We start from the raw sequence: 22,887 nt of genomic DNA on the forward strand, positions 1-22,887 counted from the left end.
AACGGCTGGTTTTGGTTTAATATATCAATAATGAGGTTAATCATTAATGATGATTCAAGAGGGAAAAAGGGGAGAAGCAATCAGATCATTAAGGAGAATAAGAAATAGAAGTGGTGCGGCAGCAGAAAAGCAAGGAGTTTTAGAGGGGTTTTTTTTTTTTTTTTTTTTTTTTTTTTGTTTTGAAAACTTAGTTTTTTTTTATTACGGGTTTAATAATATTTTCGGTTATGTTTCGGAACTAATTTCTTTGCACTAGAGCTACAATGTAGCATACTATGAATTCTTAATTTCTCAGTTTAATTATTTATGAATTTTCATTCACTTTGAGTATCATTTTGATGTGCTTACGAGCTTGATTTTAATCTTGGTGATTGTCCACCACTTTAGGTTGAGTTGAGTGCATGTGATGTGAGTTAACGCAAATGTCATGTTGCTAATTCGATTTTAGCATCTTGCAAATGGTACCATGAATTCCTTGATGTAGATGCCATCCACTAGGTTTCATGCTGTCTCTTAGTTAGCTCCCAAATCGTTAATGAATTCGTATGTATTTAGTAATCTAGATGCCATAAATTGTTGGCACATATGAGTATACGTAGTAATCTAAATGTTATAGATACTATATGAATTAGAGAAACTAGACCGTCAATTTGGATGATTACTCATTAATAATTAACTATTGGAATTGAGTTGGATTGGTTATGGTGAATCGGATGCTCTAGTGTCTTTTGCAATTGATTGATAATTTGATTTCTTTGTTGTTCTCGTCACTTATTTAATCTCATTTGATTTTTGTTTACATTCACAATTTCAAAGTTCTTTCTCAAATTGTCGATCTTACAATTTCAATTCAAGTGAAATTTAAATTTAAGTTAGATAATTAGAATTATTTCAATCCTAGTTCGAACGATCTTGTGCTTGCCTACTATACTACTTTATGATTTGTACACTTGCGAGCATTAAAATTTGAACTTAATTGGGTTGATTTCGGTTAATCTAATTTTGGCAATAGAATGATACACATCTTACAATCAAACAATTTGGCAGCACCTCTTACAATCGCTAAACAAGCTTAGAGGATACCGAAACAATGTTCCACACACTTCCTACACCCCTCTTGACATCTTGCAAAGTGTTTTTTTGTGGATGTGGCTCTGTTTTGACAAACGATGTCCACCTTGGGTAAATGTCATCTTCCAGGTAGTATGCTCCCTCCTACTTAGTTCCATTGATCCAATATGCAACTTTCAATGCTTTTCCTTGCAACACCTCGTTGAACATTGGAGATTGGGTAAGGACATTGAGGTCAAATGATGCCACCACTTCCAAAAAGATATTTTTAGCTCTTTTTCTGTCACCATAACCTCCTTGCCACGCACTTGGGCAGTTTTTTTAGGTTCAGTTTATACAGTTGATGCTTCCAATCATGCCAAGAATGCCTCGTATCTCACCCTTCTTTAGAAGCTTTCGCAGGTCTATTGGCGTGGGTTTCCAAAGGTACTTATTGGTGTATATAGCTTCGATTGTGGAGCAAACCCTCATCAGGGGCTCTAGAACAGTTAATTTTCCCATTCTTATAATCTCATCCACTTGGTCTACAGATGCTCCATATGCAAGCATACACAAAGGCAGCAGTAATTTTTTGCTCAAGAATGAGACCTATAACATGAAAAACATCCTTTTTTTTTTCTTTTTTTTTTTTTTGCACAAAGTATAGATTATAGTTGCATAAAGCAATCACAATTTTTTTTTTTTGAACAAACTTCGTTGTATTATAAAACGACGTCTAAAAACATCATCAGAGAATACACTATTGGGGATAAAATAATATTCCAAGAGATCCTTACCTCGTTTTTCCATCTTTCTATCCAAGTTTGCTGAACGCCTGGGTTTGGAGATCTCATCCACAACTTGCATGACACGACGGGAATGTGAGGCTTTCTCCCTTCTAAGTTCATCATCCTCTTCCTCTTCTATTATGAACACCTCATCTGCACCATCCTCGAGATTGAACAATTCTTCATCTTCCTCAAACAATTTTTTCTCTAACTCATTGATTTCTAATAATCTCCTTGAAGAAGGCATTGTAAGAACTCAAGATTTATAAAATATGGAGAATGATTATGAGCTAGTTTGAGTTTGGTTTATGACTTATGATGGGTGTAGGGTTTATATGGACAAAAAAGATAGGATGATGTTATAGATAATGTCATGTGGCACGACAAGATTGGTTAAAAATGTTGTCAATATCTATTGTAAAGGATTCTAAACAGATAGTGACACCTGGTGTGACGGGATTGATTCAAAATCTTATCAGAAATCTATCTATAAAATTCTTATAGAATCATGACATGTGGCACTACGAAATTGGTTAAAATTCTACTTAAAATCTATCCACAAAAATTGTACTTTCGGATAATGACACGTGTTGTGACAAAATTGGTTAAAAAATCCTATCCAAAATTAAAAATAAAATTATTTTTTTATTTAACAAAAAAAAATTTAATAATATTTTAATACGAATTGACTATGCTATTCCATTTAGAGGTGGAGATACACTTGGACAATTACTATTCATTTAGGTGGATTGAATTGACTATTGCCCAGGGGTGGACTTGCTCTAAGTGCTATTAGTGTTCATTTCTATAGCAAAGGAAAGAATCGAGTTGTTCACCTAACTCAAGTATTGCGAGTCTATGCTGAAGAAGGTCATATGTTGTGAGTGTGTACACACTTCAACCTAAAATCTTGTTCTAATCAATACATAAGATAAATATTTTGTTGTTATTTTATTGCTTTATATGATTTACCAAGTCAACGTAAACTATAGTTTACAATATTCATCTTGTGAATTTTTGTAAGAGAAGCAGTATCTATATCACCAAAATTTTCAACAATTCATATATATGGCATGAGCAGAAGCCAATGAGCAACAACAGTCAACACTCGCTTTCCACTAAATTGTAACTCCACAGATACTAAACTTGAAGCCCATTAGTATGTTTATGGTTAATTTGTTTCTTTGACTTTTTTCTTGCTGTTGATTGTGTACTTCCTCTAATTTTGTTCACTAAACTTTTGCTTTCTATTTTCATGCAGGACAAAAGATCATTCTGCAAATACCTGTTCGAAAATACTCAGATATTCGCTTCCCACTTCGCAATTTTATTCGCAATTTCTCAACCCCCTTTCGGTTTTTAGATTCTTCGGGCATTCATGTAATGTGTTCGATTCCAACTCTAACAATATAAAGTATTTATGCGGATTATGGTCACAGTATTGAATAAAGTTTCTGTTAAATTTTAGGTAGATAGATCATGGGCCCACTCTAATAATACTGATACTGTCCCCACTTGGCCACCTGCTCAATTTTTCAAGTGTAGGGTTTTAATACAAAAGGTTTCGGCATTGGTTAGAATGGGGTAATTCTATTTAAAGGGCTTGTTCTCAAGTGTTATGGCCAATGTGGGACAGAGGAATTCTAACACTTCCCCGCACGTGAGACCCCATTTTATGGATCACATGTGAAGTTCCACACATCGGCAACCACATGGAGCCAAGCCGGGGATCACCTGTTTGTGCGGGGCCAATGAGGACCCACCCATTTACGTGGTATCTCTTGGCCTACGTAAAACCAAGTCGGGGCTCACCTATTTGCGTGGGGTCAAAGGGGACCCACCCATTCACGTAGTAGTACGGGTCCATCCCTTGACTTTGATACCATGTTAAATTTCAGGTAGACGGGTCATGGGCCCACTCTAACAACATCAATATTGTCCCCACTTAACCACTACTCAATCTATTTAAAGGGCTTGTTCTCAAGCTTTTTGCCCGATGTGGGACAGAGGAATTCTAATAGTTTCGACTTACATAAAACATTTTTAAGAACGTGTAGCATCCCTAATGACCAAAATAAAAAAGTTAAACATAAAAAAACAGAGAAAAAAAAAGTTAAAAACATAAAAATTGTATATGACCAAAATAAATTTGAATTTAAAAAAAGTAACAAATTTTAATTTCAAAAGCACATTGTGTGACTAATTACAATACTTACATATACATTTAATAAAATAAAATCACTATTTGGCGGTTATATATAATTCATATGAATATATATTAATTAGAGTCAATTTCTATCTATTGAGATGATAAATAGATTAGGGTGGTGGTATATGTTGAAAAATACAGGATCTAATTGCTATATTAAATCACAGAGAAAATTAAGAAATAATTCATGCAATTATATATCAAAACAATGCATGCACATGAGCAGTGTTTAAAATATCGGAATCATTGAGAATATCGATGGATATAATGAATATTGATGTCGATATTTAGGTGGAAATTTGCTCAAAAACATGGAAACTTAAAATTATTTTTTAGGGAATGTCATATAAAGTTACAAACACACGTATGAATCAAGAATTCATGATTAGATATTGTGTAAACAATAAATATGTGATATGTGAGAAGAAAAACTTCTTTCTAATGACATGTAATAAAATAAAGCATTACACTAGAATGAATAAATTATACATAACTTAATTGAAATTTTCATCATGAAAGAAGCACAAGTTTTATTGAAGTAAATTAATACCATAATGAATGAAATTAAACAATAAAGAATGCACTTCTTGCAAATTTTCTGCAAATTGTCTACAAACATTGGATAAGATATGTGTAAAGTTGAATTTTTGGATATTTCCATAGAAATATCGAGCATATCCATGATATTTCAAATACTACACATGAGTAACCAATGTTAAATGAACATGACATAATGGATTAGAAAAACCTTGAAAATACGGTCGAGGCAAGTGTTGGACACTCTATCCTTAAGACAAGTTTACACCCCACTACGGTACTCATGGTTGATCAGCGCTTGCCTCCCAAGATACAATGACCACATCCTTGCAATCGTAGCACCCCAAATCACAAGGCTCCATGAACCACGATTGCGTTGAAAACTCTCTCATATGTACTCAATGAGATTATCTAATATTTGGTCCACTATATGTATACATATATGCATGATTAAAAGTTGTTTTATGTTTATAGTGACTTCCCTATTTATAGATTTTGAGATACTTCTTTGGAAAGCATGTGCCTATTCATGAAGAGTCAGAAGTTGCAACTCTTAATTTGAATAGACACATCTTTTTACCAAAAGGCTTGACTTTCAATTTCTATTCAATTAATAAATTTAATAATTTAATAATAATATTATTAATTTTCTAACAGTATTCATACACTTATTTTTACTTTTTAAATACTCTATTAATTTTCGATTATCGAATCAAATGAATTAAACAATATCGATAAAAATGGGTGACTCATGGCATCCCATCTACCAATTTGCACTGATACAATCGCAACTTGCAAAGCCGCACACGTAACACATTTTTACCTTAAAACCCAACCTAACTTGCATATTCAACACTCAACGCTCAATTCCGTCAGTCTTCCCACCAACCCCCGCTCCATCTGTCTCTTTCGCTATTCCTTTCCATATTCAAAAAAAAAAAAAATGCAATTTTCCAATTCACCAAACCCAATTGGAGGAGGAATCCAATTCCAACAACAGCACCAACTCCCCCAGCCCCAATGGCCGCCTTTTCCCTCCAAACCTCCTCCTCCTCCTCCTCCTCCGGCATTGCCCGTCTCAGTTTCGAAACCCGCATCCCCGGATCCAATTTGGGTGCAGACCCGAAATCCGTTTATTTTCCTTGTCAGCCTCGTGTGCTTCCTCTTAAGCATCGCTGCAACAGTAAGAGTAAATCAAGAGGAGGAGTGGTGATGGCAGTGGCAGTGAGTGGGAATGACCAGACCCAAGTGGAAGTTGACGTTTCTCTGAGCCCACGAGTCAACTCCGTCAAGCCTTCCAAGACTGTTGCCATTACTGACCAGGCCACGGCTCTCGTGCAAGCCGGAGTGCCCGTCATTCGATTGGCTGCCGGTGAACCTGATTTCGATACCCCTTCCGTCATAGCTGAGGTACCTTCTTCTTCCACCTTTTCATTCCATATCTTTCTTTGTGTCAATTCCCAGTTGTGAATTATGGGTTGTTTTCAATATATTTACTTATATTTTTTTTTTTTCAAAGGCCGGTATTAATGCGATTCGTGAAGGATTCACGAGGTACACACCAAATGCAGGAACTTTGGAGCTGCGCCAAGCAATTTGTCATAAGCTCAAAGGTTCGGCTTTTTCGGTTTTTCTTTCTTGTGCTCGTTCTTGAATCTTGAGATATATGTTATATGTTATATGGTTTGAGAACTGGAGTTGTAAGTGACGATTTATATTTTCTTAGAGGAGAATGGGATCACTTACACACCGGATCAGATCGTAGTTAGCAATGGAGCCAAGCAGAGCATTGTTCAAGCTGTGCTTGCAGTTTGTTCCCCAGGAGACGAGGTTACTTTCTCTATATCTATTACTCATGAAGTCAACATTAGGCTAGGTATCTTAATATGAATTCATTATATCATTTTTCATGATGTCCTTGAATTTCGATTTGGAAGTATGTTAGTGCAGAGAAACCAAGTTGGCCCGATGATTAAGGAATGGTCTTTATCTTCATTTTTCTGTTTTGGTGTATATGCTAGTGGTTATAGTTGCTTTCCATTGAATACTTGTGAAGGTGACACACATTTACGGATAACTCACAGGTTATAATTCCAGCTCCATTTTGGGTGAGTTACCCTGAAATGGCAAGGATGGCCGATGCAACTCCTGTGATTCTTCCAACGAGCATCTCCAATGATTTTCTCTTGGATCCAAAACTTCTCGAATCCAAACTCACGGAGAAGTCAAGACTGTTGATTCTTTGTTCTCCATCCAACCCCACAGGGTCTGTTTACCCCAAGAGTTTGCTTCAAGAGATTGCTAAGATTGTAGCAAAGCATCCCAGGCTTTTGGTACCCTCACTCTACCTGAACTGAATGACCTGTACTTTATTGCCTGCACCTTAACGTTTGAAACCTGAAGTTTCCACTACTGTTTCATTCAGGTTATTTCTGATGAAATATATGAACACATAATTTACGCACCGGCAACTCACACAAGCTTTGCATCCTTGCCAGGCATGTGGGAGAGGACTCTGACAATCAATGGGTTTTCCAAGGTAACCATATTGTTAACACTGCGTTGATTTTATGCTCCTTTCTGCAAAGGTGGTGTTTCCATGTTAATCTAGATTCTAGATAACTGGTGAAAAACAAAACCCTGAGTGGTAGGTTTGATGCTGAAGGTTGACATTCATAAGGTGGTACTTTTGTAGGCTTTTGCAATGACTGGTTGGCGACTTGGATATATTGCTGGGCCTAAACACTTTGTTACGGCATGTGGAAAGCTCCAGAGTCAGGTATTTTGTACCATACATCTTCCAAATATATCTTCACGTCATTTAACATGTGATGATGGCACGTTTCTTACTAGCTGTGTTATTCAAAATTTCTTCTTTTCTTGTTAGATTTTCACATTCGTTATCAGTCATGGGGTTGGATAAATCGTAAAACACTTTGAATACACACTGAAAGGGGGAAAAAAAAATCTATGATCCTTTCCGCACACAGAAAAATTGATAATATCTGAGCTATACATTCATAAAATATATTGAGGGTAATGGTAATTTTTCGAACTGATTTCATGTTTGATGTGGTTAACATTGTCAATTAAAGTTCATTCCTTGATTGGAGTTTTAAATATGGATTTAGTGGTGGAAATCTTTTGTTGAATTTTGAAATTATGATACAAGTACAACCGGTGGGATGTGTTGTAATGAGCTTAATGGGCAGACCACTTGTTTAACATTTACCATTACATGAACTTAAACTGACAGCTGAACATGTTTTTAATATTGTTGATAGTCAACCACATCAAAGTAACTAAACACCACTATAGTTGAGAGACAGTTCTTAAGAAGAAGAGAACAACGTGGATATGTGGGTCGCTGCTATGGTAATAATTCTTGTCATCGGGACTTTCTTTTCAACTTCCAGCCCAACAATTTGTTTTTCTCTGTTTCAGGGGTGGTATAGTCAATAAAAGTTCCTTTATCTGAAAAAACCACTGATCGTTGTGGACATTGTGGTGAAAAATGTCCAAAGTCTTTACAATTCGAATGTTGCCGCTCGGTTCTAGTTTCAGAACGAGAGCCACCACTAGCTCGTGCACTCTTCGAAATAGGACTCACCAAATGGTTGGCAGAAGTGGATCCACCATAGGATTTTTTGAATTCACTTTCCTTTCCACGCATTTACAACTGATTTATTTATTTTCATATTCAAATATTCTTTAACGGAACTCTGTTAGGTGTTCCATTTTGTACTCTCAGCCATTTGACTAGTTCATTTCTTCTCAAGTTCCTACTGCAAATGAGTTTATGGTTTCTCTTCCATTTAGATTACCACCTAATTAATAAATCTAAGCCCTCAGCAAATTGAGGTATACTTTAAATTGTTGTCTGTTTGGTAATCATCAATATCTAATATCAAATATGTTTTTGCCCCCAATAATCTAGGTTCTTGCGAAGCGGCTGAAGATGAGAAATCAGCGTTCCTTTTTCCTACCTTCATTGTTGCTTTCTCAACATAGTAGAGTTTGAAAGCTATTTTCCATCTCATTTTTCAATCAACTGATTTCCTTCTTGTTGCCTGCACGGGCTTAGTCAAAACCTAACTCTTGACAAGAGTTAGGCATTTGTAACCATTCTGCTTGAAGAAATACGAGGACTTGGGAGAAAAGAAAGGATGTATAATCGTGAGTGAGTTCTAATATGTCCTAACCCCTCCTTTGCCACCCCTAATTTTAACTAACGCATAGTTAATTTGTATATACAGTTTATTACTCGTGGGGCAGGGTTCTTGTTTCCAAGTTCAAACCCAAGTTAAGGTGATAGACGAGTAATTGTTATCATTGTTGTAGGAAAGAGGTTGTTGAAAGAAATCAGGGATAATATGATTTCACCTACTTTGGAGGTTTATATTTGGACATCCCTAAGCACTTGAATAAGCTTTTAGATGTCAATATATATGTACATATGCATATATGTTTTTGTTTTTGCAGTTTGCTACACAGCTAATCCCAGTGTAATATGGCATATAGTTCACCTCAGGTGCCAGTAGTATATCACAGAAAGCAGGAGTTGCCGCCTTAGGTCTCGGTTATGCTGGTGGAGAGGCAGTTGCTACTATGGTTAAAGCATTCAGGGAGCGACGGGATTTCTTGGTCAAAAGCTTTGGCGAACTTTCAGGTGTCAGGATTTCAGAACCCAGGGTACCAACTTTATGATCTGTTTATTTCCCCAATGTTTTTCTGTGTTTCTTTTTTCCCCATTGTCTTGGAGTATACAAGTCCTTTGACGGATTCATTGTCTCGCTTCTCACTTTCAGGGAGCTTTCTATCTCTTCATAGATTTCAGTGCTTACTATGGAATGGAGGCTAAGGGATTTGGTAAAATTGAGAATTCAGAGTCCTTATGCCGTTACCTACTTGACAAGGGCCAGGTATGCATCACTTCTGCTTGTGGATTGCTATTTTGGAAAATCAATATTCTAATAGCTATGCTAGTTTGAAATGTCGATGATGTAATAAAATGCTGACATGGGTTGTTCATTTACAGGTTGCACTAGTACCAGGAGATGCGTTTGGAGATGATACGTGCGTACGAATCTCCTATGCAGCATCCCTTCCCACCCTACAGGCAGCTGTGGAGAGAATTAAGAAAGCACTTGTTGAACTAAAGCCCTCAGTCGGTGTTTAACGAAAACTAAAATGTTTCCGGTATTGCCACTGTTCTACATGTTGTAACTCTGTATTCTAGTATCTGTTTCGAAGTTATGCATAAGTTGGTCACGTCGGGGACGTCTAAAATAATTCTTCCGGCGTTGTATTTAATAGTAATGTAAACACAGGCGTGTTTGTTTCGTTGAATGGGATTTCAAGAATTCGAAACTCATTTTTTGACTGGGTTTTTCTTACTGGAAAAACTAATGAAATCCAACATTTTCGGTGGAATATCTGGAAATATTGGAAATAAAATGGCCACAGTTTGAGAACTTTATCAACTTGTATTCTATATGCTTAAGTTTTCTTTCTTTTTTTTCCTTCTCCACATGTTGGTCGTATGCAATGGTAAAAAAGGAAAAATAAAGTTTTTATTGTTGTGAACTTGAGGATATGTGTGCAATAGAATATAAAGTAAATAAAATACTATTTTTGAGGTTCGGCAAGTGTGCATATGTCCTCAGGAAAGCAGTAGGACTTTCTTTTATTATTTGAAATAACAGGAGTAAAATATAACGCTGACTATTTTCTCTCCTCTCTAGCTTGACTCATTGGTATTTTCTCCTCCTGCATCTCTTCTTTCTTTTCTCTCTTTGTTTACTTTCTTCCATATGTTTTTCTCTTCTTTTGTGTTGTTTTCTTCAACGCAAATACCTCTTTATATAGAGTTTTGCATTCTTCCTTGGTCATATCTAGTTGACTATGTTTATCAACTTAACAATCTTACCAGAACTTATTTTTTTGACAACATTGTAAAGCTACGATCATATTTGGTTGCCTATTACTATGGACATAAAAACCTTCATTTACAACATTTGTTTATTCTTTTATCCTTAATGTTCACACAACTTGATGATCTATTCCTAGCATTAGGATGAAGGAACCATTCTTCCTTTAATGTCGTGGCATCAATTTACTATACAAATCTCATGGCGGAACTATTCCCTTTTTTTTATTTTTTATTTTTATCACAATCTAAAGATCATCACTAAAAAAGTTTAATCAATTTGAAAACCGTTTAGACATTAATCAATTTGAAGATCATTTAGACATCTATATGTGTTAAACAAATTAACTTTCTATCTTGAGGATGTTACTTGTTATTATTAGTTAGTCTCCAAATTGCATGAATTTTTTTAAAGATGATCTTTATATGATAAAGACTTCGAATATGACATTTGTAAAATGAAATAATGTCATGCCGTTATGGAATGAGGAGTGGCTCCAAGCATTGTTCACTATTATAAACTATTTTTGTTTACTAGAGGTGGATTATAACTTGAGTGCAAGGAATAGATACAATGCTTTGCTCAACTCACCTAATCACGTTTGCGTAAACTAGAACTTTTCTTATTCACATTCACAGCATGCTTCTTGTAGACATATTCCTGTCCTCCTAGTAGACTATGCTTCAAATACTCCAACATAATCAGCAAGGCCTTCAATTGTAATGGGTTAAGATTACTTGTCCAAAGGAAGGCTCCCCCAAAAGATTACCGTTTCAAAAGCAATACAATAACCGGAGGAAAAGAACATCCCCGGAAGTGCTTTTGTGCATGACATCTTCAGGAAGCTAAGGAGTAAAGCACCCCCTCATCCAAAGCCAAAGCCAAAGCCTAAGCTCTTGACTTACACCACAAGTAAAGCAATCTCAAATAGGAGGAATACTCTTTCTTCAACTCTGGCCTTTCTCATTTCTTTTCGTTATATATAACCTGCACATACGATGACAAAAACTACCAAAATCCAATTTGGAGGAGGAATCCAATTCCAACAACAGCACCTCCTCCCCCAGCCCCAATGGCCGCCTTTTCCCTCCAAACCTCCTCCTCCTCCGGCATTGCCCGTCTCAGTTTCGAAACCCGCATCCCCGGATCCAATTTGGGTGCAGACCCGAAATCCGTTTATTTTCCTTGTCAGCCTCGTGTGCTTCCTCTTAAGCATCGCTGCAACAGTCAGAGTAAATCAAGAGGAGGAGTGGTGATGGCAGCGGCAGCGAGTGGGAATGACCAGAGCCAAGTGGAAGTTGACGTTTCTCTGAGCCCACGAGTCAACTCCGTCAAGCCTTCCAAGACTGTTGCCATTACTGACCAGGCCACGGCTCTCGTGCAAGCCGGAGTGCCCGTCATTCGATTGGCTGCCGGTGAACCTGATTTCGATACCCCTTCCGTCATAGCTGAGGTACCTTCTTCTTCCACCTTTTCATTCCATATCTTTCTTTGTGTCAATTCCCAGTTGCGAATTATGGGTTGTTTTCAATATATTTACTTATATTTTTGTTTTCAAAGGCCGGTATTAATGCGATTCGTGAAGGATTCACGAGGTACACACCAAATGCTGGAACTTTGGAGCTGCGCCAAGCAATTTGTCATAAGCTCAAGGGTTCGGCTTTTTCGGTTTTTTTTTCTTGTTCTCGTTCTTGAATGTTGAGATATATGTTATATGTTATATGGTTTGAGAACCGGAGTTGTAAGTAGTGACGATTTATATTTTCTTAGAGGAGAATGGGATCACTTACACACCGGATCAGATCGTAGTTAGCAATGGAGCCAAGCAGAGCATCGTTCAAGCTGTGCTTGCAGTTTGTTCCCCAGGAGACGAGGTTACTTTCTCTATATCTATTACTCATGAAATCAACATTAGGCTAGGAATCTTAATATGAATTCGTTATCTCATTTTCCATGATGTCCTTGAATTTCGATTTGGAAGTATGTTAGTGCAGAGAAACCAAGTTGGCCCGATGATTAAGGAATGGTCTTTATCTTCATTTTTCTGTTTTGGTGTATATGCTAGTGGTTATAGTTGCATTCCATTGAATACTTGTGAAGGTGACACACATTTACGGATAACTCACAGGTTATAATTCCAGCTCCATTTTGGGTGAGTTACACTGAAATGGCAGTGATGGCTGATGCAACTCCTGTGATTCTTCCAACGAGCATCTCCAATGATTTTCTCTTGGATCCAAAACTTCTCGAATCCAAACTCACGGAGAAGTCAAGACTGTTGATTCTTTGTTCTCCATCCAACCCCACAGGGTCTGTTTACCCCAAGAGTTTGCTTCAAGAGATTGCTAAGATTGTAGCAAAGCATCCCAGGCTTTTGGTACCCTCACTCTACCTGAACTGAAAGACCTGTACTTTATTGCCTGCACCTTAACATTTGAAACCTGAAGTTTCCACTACTGTTTCATTCAGGTTATTTCTGATGAAATATATGAACACATAATTTACGCACCGGCAACTCACACAAGCTTTGCATCCTTGCCAGGCATGTGGGAGAGGACTCTGACAATCAATGGCTTTTCCAAGGTAACCATATTGTTAACACTGCGTTGATTTTATGCTCCTTTTCTGCAAAGGTGGTGTTTCCATGTTAAATCTAGATTCTAGACTGGTGCAAAAATAAAACCCTGAGTGGTAGGTCTGATGCTGAAGGTTGACATTCATAAGGTGGTACTTTTCTAGGCTTTTGCAATGACTGGTTGGCGACTTGGATATATTGCCGGGCCTAAACACTTTGTTACGGCATGTGGAAAGCTCCAGAGTCAGGTATTTTGTACCATGCATCTTCCAAATATATCTTCACGTCATTTAACATGTGATGATGGCACGTTTCTTACTAGCTGTGTTATTCAAAATTTCTTCTTTTCTTGTTAGATTTTCACATTCGTTATCACTTATCAGTCATGGGGTTGGATAAATCGTAAAACAATTTGAATACACACTGAAAGGGGGAAAAAAAATCTATGATCCTTTCCACACACAGAAAAATTGATAATATCTGAGCTATACATTCATAAAAAATATTGAGGGTAATGATAATTTTTCGAACTGATTTCATGTTTGATGTGGTTAACATTGTCAATTAAAGTTCATTCCTTGATTGGAGTTTTAAATATGGATTTAGTGGTGGAAATCTTTTGTTGAATTTTGAAATTATGATACAAGTACAACCGGTGGGATGTGTTGTAATGAGCTTAATGGGCAGACCACTTGTTTAACATTTACCATTACATGAACTTAAACTGACAGCTGAACATGTTTTTAATATTGTTGATAGTCAACCACATCAAAGTAACTAAACACCACTATAGTTGAGAGACAGTTCTTAAGAAGAAGAGAACAACGTGGATATGTGGGTCGCTGCTATGGTAATAATTCTTGTCATCGGGACTTTCTTTTCAACTTCCAGCCCAACAATTTGTTTTTCTCTGTTTCAGGGGTGGTATGGTCAATAAAAGTTCCTTTATCTGAAAAAACCACTGATCGTTGTGGACATTGTGGTGAAAAATGTCCAAAGTCTTTACAATTCGAATGTTGCCGCTCGGTTCTAGTTTCAGAACGAGAGCCACCACTAGCTCGTGCACTCTTCGAAATAGGACTCACCAAATGGTTGGCAGAAGTGGATCCACCATAGGATTTTTTGAATTCACTTTCCTTTCCACGCATTTACAACTGATTTATTTATTTTCATATTCAAATATTCTTTAACGGAACTCTGTTAGGTGTTCTATTTTGTACTCTCAGCCATTTGACTAGTTCATTTCTTCTCAAGTTCCTACTGCAAATGAGTTTATGGTTTCTCTTCCATTTAGATTACCACCTAAATAATAAATCCAAGCCCTCAGCAAATTGAGGTATACTTTAAATTGTTGTCTGTTTGGTAATCATCAATATCTAATATCAAATATGTTTTTGCCCCCAATAATCTAGGTTCTTGCGAAGCGGCTGAAGATGAGAAATCAGCGTTCCTTTTTCCTACCTTCATTGTTGCTTTCTCAACATAGTAGAGTTTGAAAGCTATTTTCCATCTCATTTTTCAATCAACTGATTTCCTTCTTGTTGCCTGCACGGGCTTAGTCAAAACCTAACTCTTGACAAGAGTTATGCATTTGTAACCATTCTGCTTGAAGAAATACGAGGACTTGGGAGAAAAGAAAGGATGTATAATCGTGAGTGAGTTCTAATATGTCCTAACCCCTCCTTTGCCACCCCTAATTTTAACTAACGCATAGTTAATTTGTATATACAGTTTATTACTCGTGGGACAGGGTTCTTGTTTCCAAGTTCAAACCCAAGTTAAGGTGATGGACGAGTAATTGTTATCATTGTTGTAGGAAAGCGGTTGTTGAAAGAAATCAGGGATAATATGGTTTCACCTACTTTGGAGGTTTATATTTGGACATCCCTAAGTACTTGAATAAGCGTTTAGATGTCAATATATATGTACATATGCATATATGTTTTTTTTTTTTTGCAGTTTGCTACACAGCTAATCCCAGTGTAATATGGCATATAGTTCACCTCAGGTGCCAGTAGTATATCACAGAAAGCAGGAGTTGCCGCCTTAGGGCTCGGTTATGCTGGTGGAGAGGCAATTGCTACTATGGTTAAAGCATTCAGGGAGCGACGGGATTTCTTGGTCAAAAGCTTTGGCGAACTTTCAGGTGTCAGGATTTCAGAACCCAGGGTACCAACTTTATGATCTGTTTATTTCCCCAATGTTTTTCTGTGTTTCTTTTTTCCCCCCTTGTCTTGGAGTATACAAGGCCTTTGACGGATTAATTTTGTGCATCTGTTAATTTCTCACTTTCAGGGAGCTTTCTATCTCTTCATAGATTTCAGTGCTTACTATGGAATGGAGGCTAAAGGATTTGGTAAAATTGAGAATTCAGAGTCCTTATGCCATTACCTACTTGACAAGGGCCAGGTATGCATCACTTCTGCTTGTCGATTGCTATTTTGGAAAATCAATATTCTAATAACTATGCTAGTTTGAAATGTCGATGATGTAATAAAATGCTGACATGGGTTGTTCATTTACAGGTTGCGCTAGTACCAGGAGATGCGTTTGGAGATGATACGTGCATACGAATCTCCTATGCAGCATCCCTTCCCACCCTACAGGCAGCTGTGGAGAGAATTAAGAAAGCACTTGTTGAACTAAAGCCCTCAGTCGGTGTTTAACGAAAACTAAGATGTTTCCGGTATTGCCACTGTTCTACATGTTGTAACTCTGTATTCTAGTATCTGTTTCGAAGTTATGCATAAGTTGGTCACGTCGGGGACGTCTAAAATAATTCTTCCGGCGTTGTATTTAATAGTAATGTAAACACAGGCGTGTTTGTTTCGTTGAATGGGATTTCAAGAATTCGAAACTCATTTTTTGACTGGGTTTTTCTTACTGGAAAAACTAATGAAATCCGACATTTTTCAGTGGAATATCTGGAAATATTGGAAATAAAATGGCCACAGTTTGAGAACTTTATCAACTTGTATTCTATATGCTTAAGTTTTCTTTCTTTTTTTTCCTTCTCCACATGTTGGTCGTATGCAATGGTAAAAAAGGAAAAATAAAGTTTTTATTGTTGTGAACTTGAGGATATGTGTGCAATAGAATATAAAGTAAATAAAATACTATTTTTGAGGTTCGGCAAGTGTGCGTATGTCCTCAGGAAAGCAGTAGGATTTTCTTTTATTATTTGAAATAACAGGAGTAAAATATAACGCTGACTATTTTCTCTCCTCTCTAGCTTGACTCATTGGTATTTTCTCCTGCATCTCTTCTTTCTTTTCTCTCTTTGTTTACTTTCTTCCATATGTTTTTCTCTTCTTTTGTGTTGTTTTCTTCAACGCAAATACCTCTTTATATAGAGTTTTGCATTCTTCCTTGGTCATATATCTAGTTGACCATGTTTATCAACTTAACAATCTTACCAGAACTTTTTTTTTTTGACAACATTGTAAAGCTACGATCATATTTGGTTGCCTATTACTATGGACATACAAACCTTCATTTACAACATTTGTTTATTCTTTTATCCTAACGTTCACACAACTTGATGATCTATTCCTAGCATTAGGATGAAGGAACCATTCTTCCTTTAATGTCGACGTGGCATCAATTTACTATACAAATCTCATGGCAGAACTATTCCCTTTTTTTAATTTTTTATTTTTATCACAATCTAAAGATCATCACTAAAAAATTTTAATCAATTTGAACACCGTTTAGACATTAATGAATTTGAAGATCGTTTAGACATCTATATGTGTTAAACAAATTAACTTTCTATCTTGAGGATGTTACTTGTTATTATTAGTTAGTCTCCAAATTGCATGAATTTTTTTAAAGGTGATCTTTATATGATAAAGACTTCGAATATGACATTTGTAAAATGAAATGATGTCATGCCGTTATGGAATGAGGAGTGGCTCCAAGCATTGTTCACTATTATAAACTATTTTTGTTTACTAGAGGTGGATTATAACTTGAGTGCAAGGAATGGATACAATGCTTTGATCAACTCACCTAATCACGTTTGCGTAAACTAGAACTTTTCTTATTCACATTCACAGCATGCGTCTTGTAGACATATTCCTGTCCTCCTAGTAGACTATGCTTCAAATACTCCAACATAATCAGCAAGGCCTTCAATTGTAATGGGTTAAGATTACTTGTCCAAAGGAAGGCTCCCCGAAAAGATTACCGTTTCAAAAGCAATACAATAACCGGAGGAAAAGAAAATCCCCGGAAGTGCTTTTGTGCATGACATCTTCAGGAAGCTAAGGAGTAAAGCACCCCCTCATCCAAAGCCAAAGCCAAAGCCTAAGCTCTTGACTTGCACCACAAGTAAAGCAATCTCAAATAGGAGGAATACTCTTTCTTCAACTCTGGCCTTTCTCATTTCTTTTCGTTATATATAACCTGCACATACGATGACAAAAACTACCAAAATCCAATTTGGAGGAGGAATCCAATTCCAACAACAGCACCTCCTCCCCCAGCCCCAATGGCCGCCTTTTCCCTCCAAACCTCCTCCTCCTCCGGCATTGCCCGTCTCAGTTTCGAAACCCGCATCCCCGGATCCAATTTGGGTGCAGACCCGAAATCCGTTTATTTTCCTTGTCAGCCTCGTGTGCTTCCTCTTAAGCATCGCTGCAACAGTCAGAGTAAATCAAGAGGAGGAGTGGTGATGGCAGCGGCAGCGAGTGGGAATGACCAGAGCCAAGTGGAAGTTGACGTTTCTCTGAGCCCACGAGTCAACTCCGTCAAGCCTTCCAAGACTGTTGCCATTACTGACCAGGCCACGGCTCTCGTGCAAGCCGGAGTGCCCGTCATTCGATTGGCTGCCGGTGAACCTGATTTCGATACCCCTTCCGTCATAGCTGAGGTACCTTCTTCTTCCACCTTTTCATTCCATATCTTTCTTTGTGTCAATTCCCAGTTGCGAATTATGGGTTGTTTTCAATATATTTACTTATATTTTTGTTTTCAAAGGCCGGTATTAATGCGATTCGTGAAGGATTCACGAGGTACACACCAAATGCAGGAACTTTGGAGCTGCGCCAAGCAATTTGTCATAAGCTCAAAGGTTCGGCTTTTTCGGTTTTTCTTTCTTGTTCTCGTTCTTGAATGTTGAGATATATGTTATATGTTATATGGTTTGAGAACCGGAGTTGTAAGTAGTGACGATTTATATTTTCTTAGAGGAGAATGGGATCACTTACACACCGGATCAGATCGTAGTTAGCAATGGAGCCAAGCAGAGCATCGTTCAAGCTGTGCTTGCAGTTTGTTCCCCAGGAGACGAGGTTACTTTCTCTATATCTATTACTCATGAAATCAACATTAGGCTAGGAATCTTAATATGAATTCATTATCTCATTTTCCATGATGTCCTTGAATTTCGATTTGGAAGTATGTTAGTGCAGAGAAACCAAGTTGGCCCGATGATTAAGGAATGGTCTTTATCTTCATTTTTCTGTTTTGGTGTATATGCTAGTGGTTATAGTTGCATTCCATTGAATACTTGTGAAGGTGACACACATTTACGGATAACTCACAGGTTATAATTCCAGCTCCATTTTGGGTGAGTTACACTGAAATGGCAGTGATGGCTGATGCAACTCCTGTGATTCTTCCAACGAGCATCTCCAATGATTTTCTCTTGGATCCAAAACTTCTCGAATCCAAACTCACGGAGAAGTCAAGACTGTTGATTCTTTGTTCTCCATCCAACCCCACAGGGTCTGTTTACCCCAAGAGTTTGCTTCAAGAGATTGCTAAGATTGTAGCAAAGCATCCCAGGCTTTTGGTACCCTCACTCTACCTGAACTGAAAGACCTGTACTTTATTGCCTGCACCTTAACATTTGAAACCTGAAGTTTCCACTACTGTTTCATTCAGGTTATTTCTGATGAAATATATGAACACATAATTTACGCACCGGCAACTCACACAAGCTTTGCATCCTTGCCAGGCATGTGGGAGAGGACTCTGACAATCAATGGCTTTTCCAAGGTAACCATATTGTTAACACTGCGTTGATTTTATGCTCCTTTTCTGCAAAGGTGGTGTTTCCATGTTAAATCTAGATTCTAGACCGGTGAAAAATAAAACCCTGAGTGGTAGGTCTGATGCTGAAGGTTGACATTCATAAGGTGGTACTTTTCTAGGCTTTTGCAATGACTGGTTGGCGACTTGGATATATTGCCGGGCCTAAACACTTTGTTACGGCATGTGGAAAGCTCCAGAGTCAGGTATTTTGTACCATGCATCTTCATAAAAAATATTGAGGGTAATGATAATTTTTCGAACTGATTTCATGTTTGATGTGGTTAACATTGTCAGTTAAAGTTCATTCCTTGATTGGAGTTTTAAATATGGATTTAGTGGTGGAAATCTTTTGTTGAATTTTGAAATTATGATACAAGTACAACCGGTGGGATGTGTTGTAATGAGCTTAATGGGCAGACCACTTGTTTAACATTTACCATTACATGAACCTAACTCTTGACAAGAGTTATGCATTTGTAACCATTCTGCTTGAAGAAATACGAGGACTTGGGAGAAAAGAAAGGATGTATAATCGTGAGTGAGTTCTAATATGTCCTAACCCCTCCTTTGCCACCCCTAATTTTAACTAACGCATAGTTAATTTGTATATACAGTTTATTACTCGTGGGACAGGGTTCTTGTTTCCAAGTTCAAACCCAAGTTAAGGTGATGGACGAGTAATTGTTATCATTGTTGTAGGAAAGCGGTTGTTGAAAGAAATCAGGGATAATATGATTTCACCTACTTTGGAGGTTTATATTTGGACATCCCTAAGCACTTGAATAAGCTTTTAGATGTCAATATATATGTACATATGCATATATGTTTTTGTTTTTGCAGTTTGCTACACAGCTAATCCCAGTGTAATATGGCATATAGTTCACCTCAGGTGCCAGTAGTATATCACAGAAAGCAGGAGTTGCCGCCTTAGGTCTCGGTTATGCTGGTGGAGAGGCAGTTGCTACTATGGTTAAAGCATTCAGGGAGCGACGGGATTTCTTGGTCAAAAGCTTTGGCGAACTTTCAGGTGTCAGGATTTCAGAACCCAGGGTACCAACTTAATGATCTGTTTATTTCCCCAATGTTTTTCTCTGTTTCTTTTTCCCCCTTGTCGTGGAGTATACAAGTCCTTTGACGGATTAATTTTGTGCATCTGTTAATTTCTCTTTTTATTTTCCTTGCTATCCAAATTTCTTCATTGTCTCGCTTCTCACTTTCAGGGAGCTTTCTATCTCTTCATAGATTTCAGTGCTTACTATGGAATGGAGGCTAAGGGATTTGGTAAAATTGAGAATTCAGAGTCCTTATGCCGTTACCTACTTGACAAGGGCCATGTATGCATCACTTCTGCTTGTCGATTGCTATTTTGGAAAATCAATATTCTAATAGCTATGCTAGTTTGAAATGTCGATGATGTAATAAAATGCTGACATGGGTTGTTCATTTACAGGTTGCACTAGTACCAGGAGATGCGTTTGGAGATGATACGAGCATACGAATCTCCTATGCAGCATCCCTTCCCACCCTGCAGGCAGCTGTGGAGAGAATTAAGAAAGCACTTGGTGAACTAAAGCCCTCAGTCGGTGTTTAACGAAAACTAATGAAATCCGACATTTTCAGTGGAATATCTGGAAATATTGGAAATAAAATGGCCACAGTTTGAGAACTTTATCAACTTGTATTCTATATGCTTAAGTTATGCGTTTTCCTTCTTTTTTTTCCTTCTCCACATGTTGGTCGTATGCAATAGTTAAAATGGAAAAATAAAGTTTTTATTGTTGTGAACTTGAGGATATGTGTGCAATAGAATATAAAGTAAATAAAATACTATTTTTGAGGTTTGGTAAGTGTGCATATGTCCTCAGGACAGCAATAGGACTTTTTTTTATTATTTGAAATAATAGGAGTAAAATATAACGCTCACTATTTTCTCTCCGCTCTAGCTTGACTCACTGGTATTTTCTCCTGCATCTCTTCTTTCTTTTCTCTCTTTGTTTACTTTCTTCCATATGTTTTTCTCTTCTTTTGTGTTGTTTTCTTCAACGCAAATACCTCTTTATATAGAGGTTTGCATTCTTCCTTGGTCATATCTAGTTGACTATGTTTATCAACTTAACAATCTTACCAAAACTTTTTTTTTTGATAACATTGTAAAGCTACGGTCATATTTGGTTGCCTATTACTATGGACATAAAAGCCTTCATTTACAACATTTGTTTATTCTTTTATCCTTAACGTTCACACAACTTGATGATCTATTCCTAGCATTAGGATGAAGGAACCATTCTTCCCTTAATGTCGACGTGGCATCAATTTACTATACAAATCTCATGGCGGAACTATTCCCTTTTTTTAATTTTTTATTTTTATCACAATCTAAAGATCATCACTAAAAAAGTTTAATCAATTTGAACACCGTTTAGACATTAATCAATTTGAAGATCGTTTAGACATCTATATGTGTTTAACAAATTAACTTTCTATCTTGAGGATGTTACTTGTTATTATTAGTTAGTCTCCAAATTGCATGAATTTTTTTAAAGGTGATCTTTATATGATAAAGACTTCGAATATGACATTTGTAAAATGAAATGATGTCATGCCGTTATAGAATGAGGAATGGCTCCAAGCATTGTTCATTATTATAAACTATTTTTGTTTACTAGAGGTGGATTATAACTTGAGTGCAAGGAATAGATACAATGCTTTGATCAACTCACCTAATCACGTTTGCGTAAACTAGAACTTTTCTTATTCACATTCACAGCATGCATCTTGTAGAAAAGTTAAGTACAATGTGAATCTAATAAAAAGAATGGTACAATGTGAATATATGGGCAGAGAGAGATAGAGAGAGAGAGAGAGAGAGAGAGAGAGAGAGAGAGAGAGAGGGAAGGAAGCCTATTATGCAGGGAATAAACATATTCCTGTCCTCCTAGTAGACTATGCTTCAAATACTCCAACATAATCAGCAAGGCCTTCAATTGTAATGGGTTAAGATTACTTGTCCAAAGGAAGGCTCCCCCAAAAGGTTACCGTTTCAAAAGCAATACAATAACCGGAGGAAAAGCAAATCCCCGGAAGTGCTTTTGTGCATGACATCTTCAGGAAGCTAAGGACTAAAGGACCCCCTCATCCAAAGCCAAAGCCAAAGCCTAAGCTCTTGACTTACACCACAAGTAAATCCATCTCAAATAGGAGGAATACTCTTTCTTCAACTCTGGCCTTTCTCATTTCTTTTCGTTATATATAACCTGCACATACAATGACAAAAACTACCAAAATCCAGAAACCCGAAAGACGGAAAAAACTAGCTATACCCTGATCAAAATGGATGCTTCTACGTCATCATCCAAACAAGGCACAACAGAGATTGTGTTCTTTGACATAGAAACAAATGTACCCAATAGAGCCGGACAAAGGTTCTGGGTTTTAGAGTTTGGTGCAATTGTAGTTTGCCCTCAGAAGCTTGTTGAGCTGGAAACTTATAGCACGCTCATTAGGCCGGGGGACTTGTCTGCTGTAGCATTGAGGTCTGGCCGGTCCGAGGGGATCACACAGGAAACTGTTGTAGATGCACCCTTGTTTGAGGAAGTTGCCGATAAGATATTCAGCATTTTGAATGGCAGGGTGTGGGCAGGCCACAACATTCGAAGATTCGATTGTGTTAGGATTAAGGAGGCCTTTGCAAAGATCGGTAGGCCTGCACCTCAGCCAGTTGGGATGATTGATTCTTTAGGTGTGTTAACTGGTAAGTTT

The 22,887-nt window shown here is 37.3% G+C and overlaps 4 protein-coding genes across 4 annotated transcripts in view; all 4 read left to right on the forward strand.

The window, feature by feature from the left end:
• Positions 1-5,443: 5,443 nt before the first annotated feature.
• Positions 5,444-10,063, forward strand: LOC137734297 (bifunctional aspartate aminotransferase and glutamate/aspartate-prephenate aminotransferase). Its single transcript, XM_068473589.2, has 9 exons — positions 5,444-5,994; positions 6,104-6,197; positions 6,311-6,414; positions 6,669-6,917; positions 7,010-7,123; positions 7,280-7,363; positions 9,106-9,276; positions 9,393-9,506; positions 9,623-10,063. Exons 1-9 carry the CDS (start codon positions 5,605-5,607, stop codon positions 9,761-9,763), a joined length of 1,461 nt encoding a protein of 486 aa, XP_068329690.2. The 5' UTR covers positions 5,444-5,604; the 3' UTR covers positions 9,764-10,063.
• Positions 10,064-11,521: 1,458 nt separating this feature from the next.
• Positions 11,522-16,056, forward strand: LOC148690587 (bifunctional aspartate aminotransferase and glutamate/aspartate-prephenate aminotransferase-like). The gene is made up of 9 exons (XM_088686348.1): positions 11,522-11,967; positions 12,075-12,168; positions 12,285-12,388; positions 12,643-12,891; positions 12,984-13,097; positions 13,254-13,337; positions 15,088-15,258; positions 15,385-15,498; positions 15,615-16,056. The coding sequence occupies exons 1-9, from the start codon at positions 11,587-11,589 to the stop codon at positions 15,753-15,755; spliced, it is 1,452 nt and encodes a 483-aa protein (XP_088542474.1). The 5' UTR covers positions 11,522-11,586; the 3' UTR covers positions 15,756-16,056.
• A 1,465-nt stretch (positions 16,057-17,521) lies between these two features.
• Positions 17,522-20,799, forward strand: LOC137739645 (bifunctional aspartate aminotransferase and glutamate/aspartate-prephenate aminotransferase-like). Its single transcript, XM_088686349.1, has 9 exons — positions 17,522-17,962; positions 18,070-18,163; positions 18,280-18,383; positions 18,638-18,886; positions 18,979-19,092; positions 19,248-19,331; positions 20,008-20,178; positions 20,349-20,462; positions 20,579-20,799. The coding sequence occupies exons 1-9, from the start codon at positions 17,582-17,584 to the stop codon at positions 20,717-20,719; spliced, it is 1,452 nt and encodes a 483-aa protein (XP_088542475.1). The 5' UTR covers positions 17,522-17,581; the 3' UTR covers positions 20,720-20,799.
• Positions 20,800-22,358: 1,559 nt separating this feature from the next.
• The window catches only part of LOC137731875 (protein NEN4-like), a 2,290-nt gene continuing 1,761 nt past the window's right edge, over positions 22,359-22,887 (forward strand). Inside the window, exon 1 of the mRNA XM_068471122.2 lies at positions 22,359-22,887. This exon is cut by the window's right edge and continues 24 nt beyond it. Coding sequence (XP_068327223.2) covers positions 22,459-22,887 — 429 coding nt within the window. The 5' untranslated portion in view covers positions 22,359-22,458.

The sequence above is a fragment of the Pyrus communis genome, chromosome 15 (assembly GCF_041283825.1).
Source record: "Pyrus communis isolate YQ-2024b chromosome 15, ASM4128382v1, whole genome shotgun sequence".
Taxonomy (NCBI): domain Eukaryota; kingdom Viridiplantae; phylum Streptophyta; class Magnoliopsida; order Rosales; family Rosaceae; genus Pyrus; species Pyrus communis.

Excerpts from the sequence above, each read along its gene's own strand:
- LOC137739645 (XM_088686349.1), top strand. The coding sequence starts at position 17,582 with ATGGCCGCCTTTTCCCTCCAAACCTCCTCCTCCTCCGGCATTGCCCGT. Across the intron at positions 18,164-18,279 it reads AATTTGTCATAAGCTCAAAG|AGGAGAATGGGATCACTTAC; the intron begins GTTCGGCTTTTT and ends ATATTTTCTTAG. Across the intron at positions 19,093-19,247 it reads CAATCAATGGCTTTTCCAAG|GCTTTTGCAATGACTGGTTG; the intron begins GTAACCATATTG and ends GTACTTTTCTAG.
- LOC148690587 (XM_088686348.1), top strand. The coding sequence starts at position 11,587 with ATGGCCGCCTTTTCCCTCCAAACCTCCTCCTCCTCCGGCATTGCCCGT. Across the intron at positions 11,968-12,074 it reads CCCCTTCCGTCATAGCTGAG|GCCGGTATTAATGCGATTCG; the intron begins GTACCTTCTTCT and ends TTGTTTTCAAAG. Across the intron at positions 12,389-12,642 it reads TTTGTTCCCCAGGAGACGAG|GTTATAATTCCAGCTCCATT; the intron begins GTTACTTTCTCT and ends GATAACTCACAG.
- LOC137734297 (XM_068473589.2), top strand. The coding sequence starts at position 5,605 with ATGGCCGCCTTTTCCCTCCAAACCTCCTCCTCCTCCTCCTCCTCCGGC. Across the intron at positions 6,198-6,310 it reads AATTTGTCATAAGCTCAAAG|AGGAGAATGGGATCACTTAC; the intron begins GTTCGGCTTTTT and ends ATATTTTCTTAG. Across the intron at positions 7,364-9,105 it reads GTGGAAAGCTCCAGAGTCAG|TTCACCTCAGGTGCCAGTAG; the intron begins GTATTTTGTACC and ends TATGGCATATAG.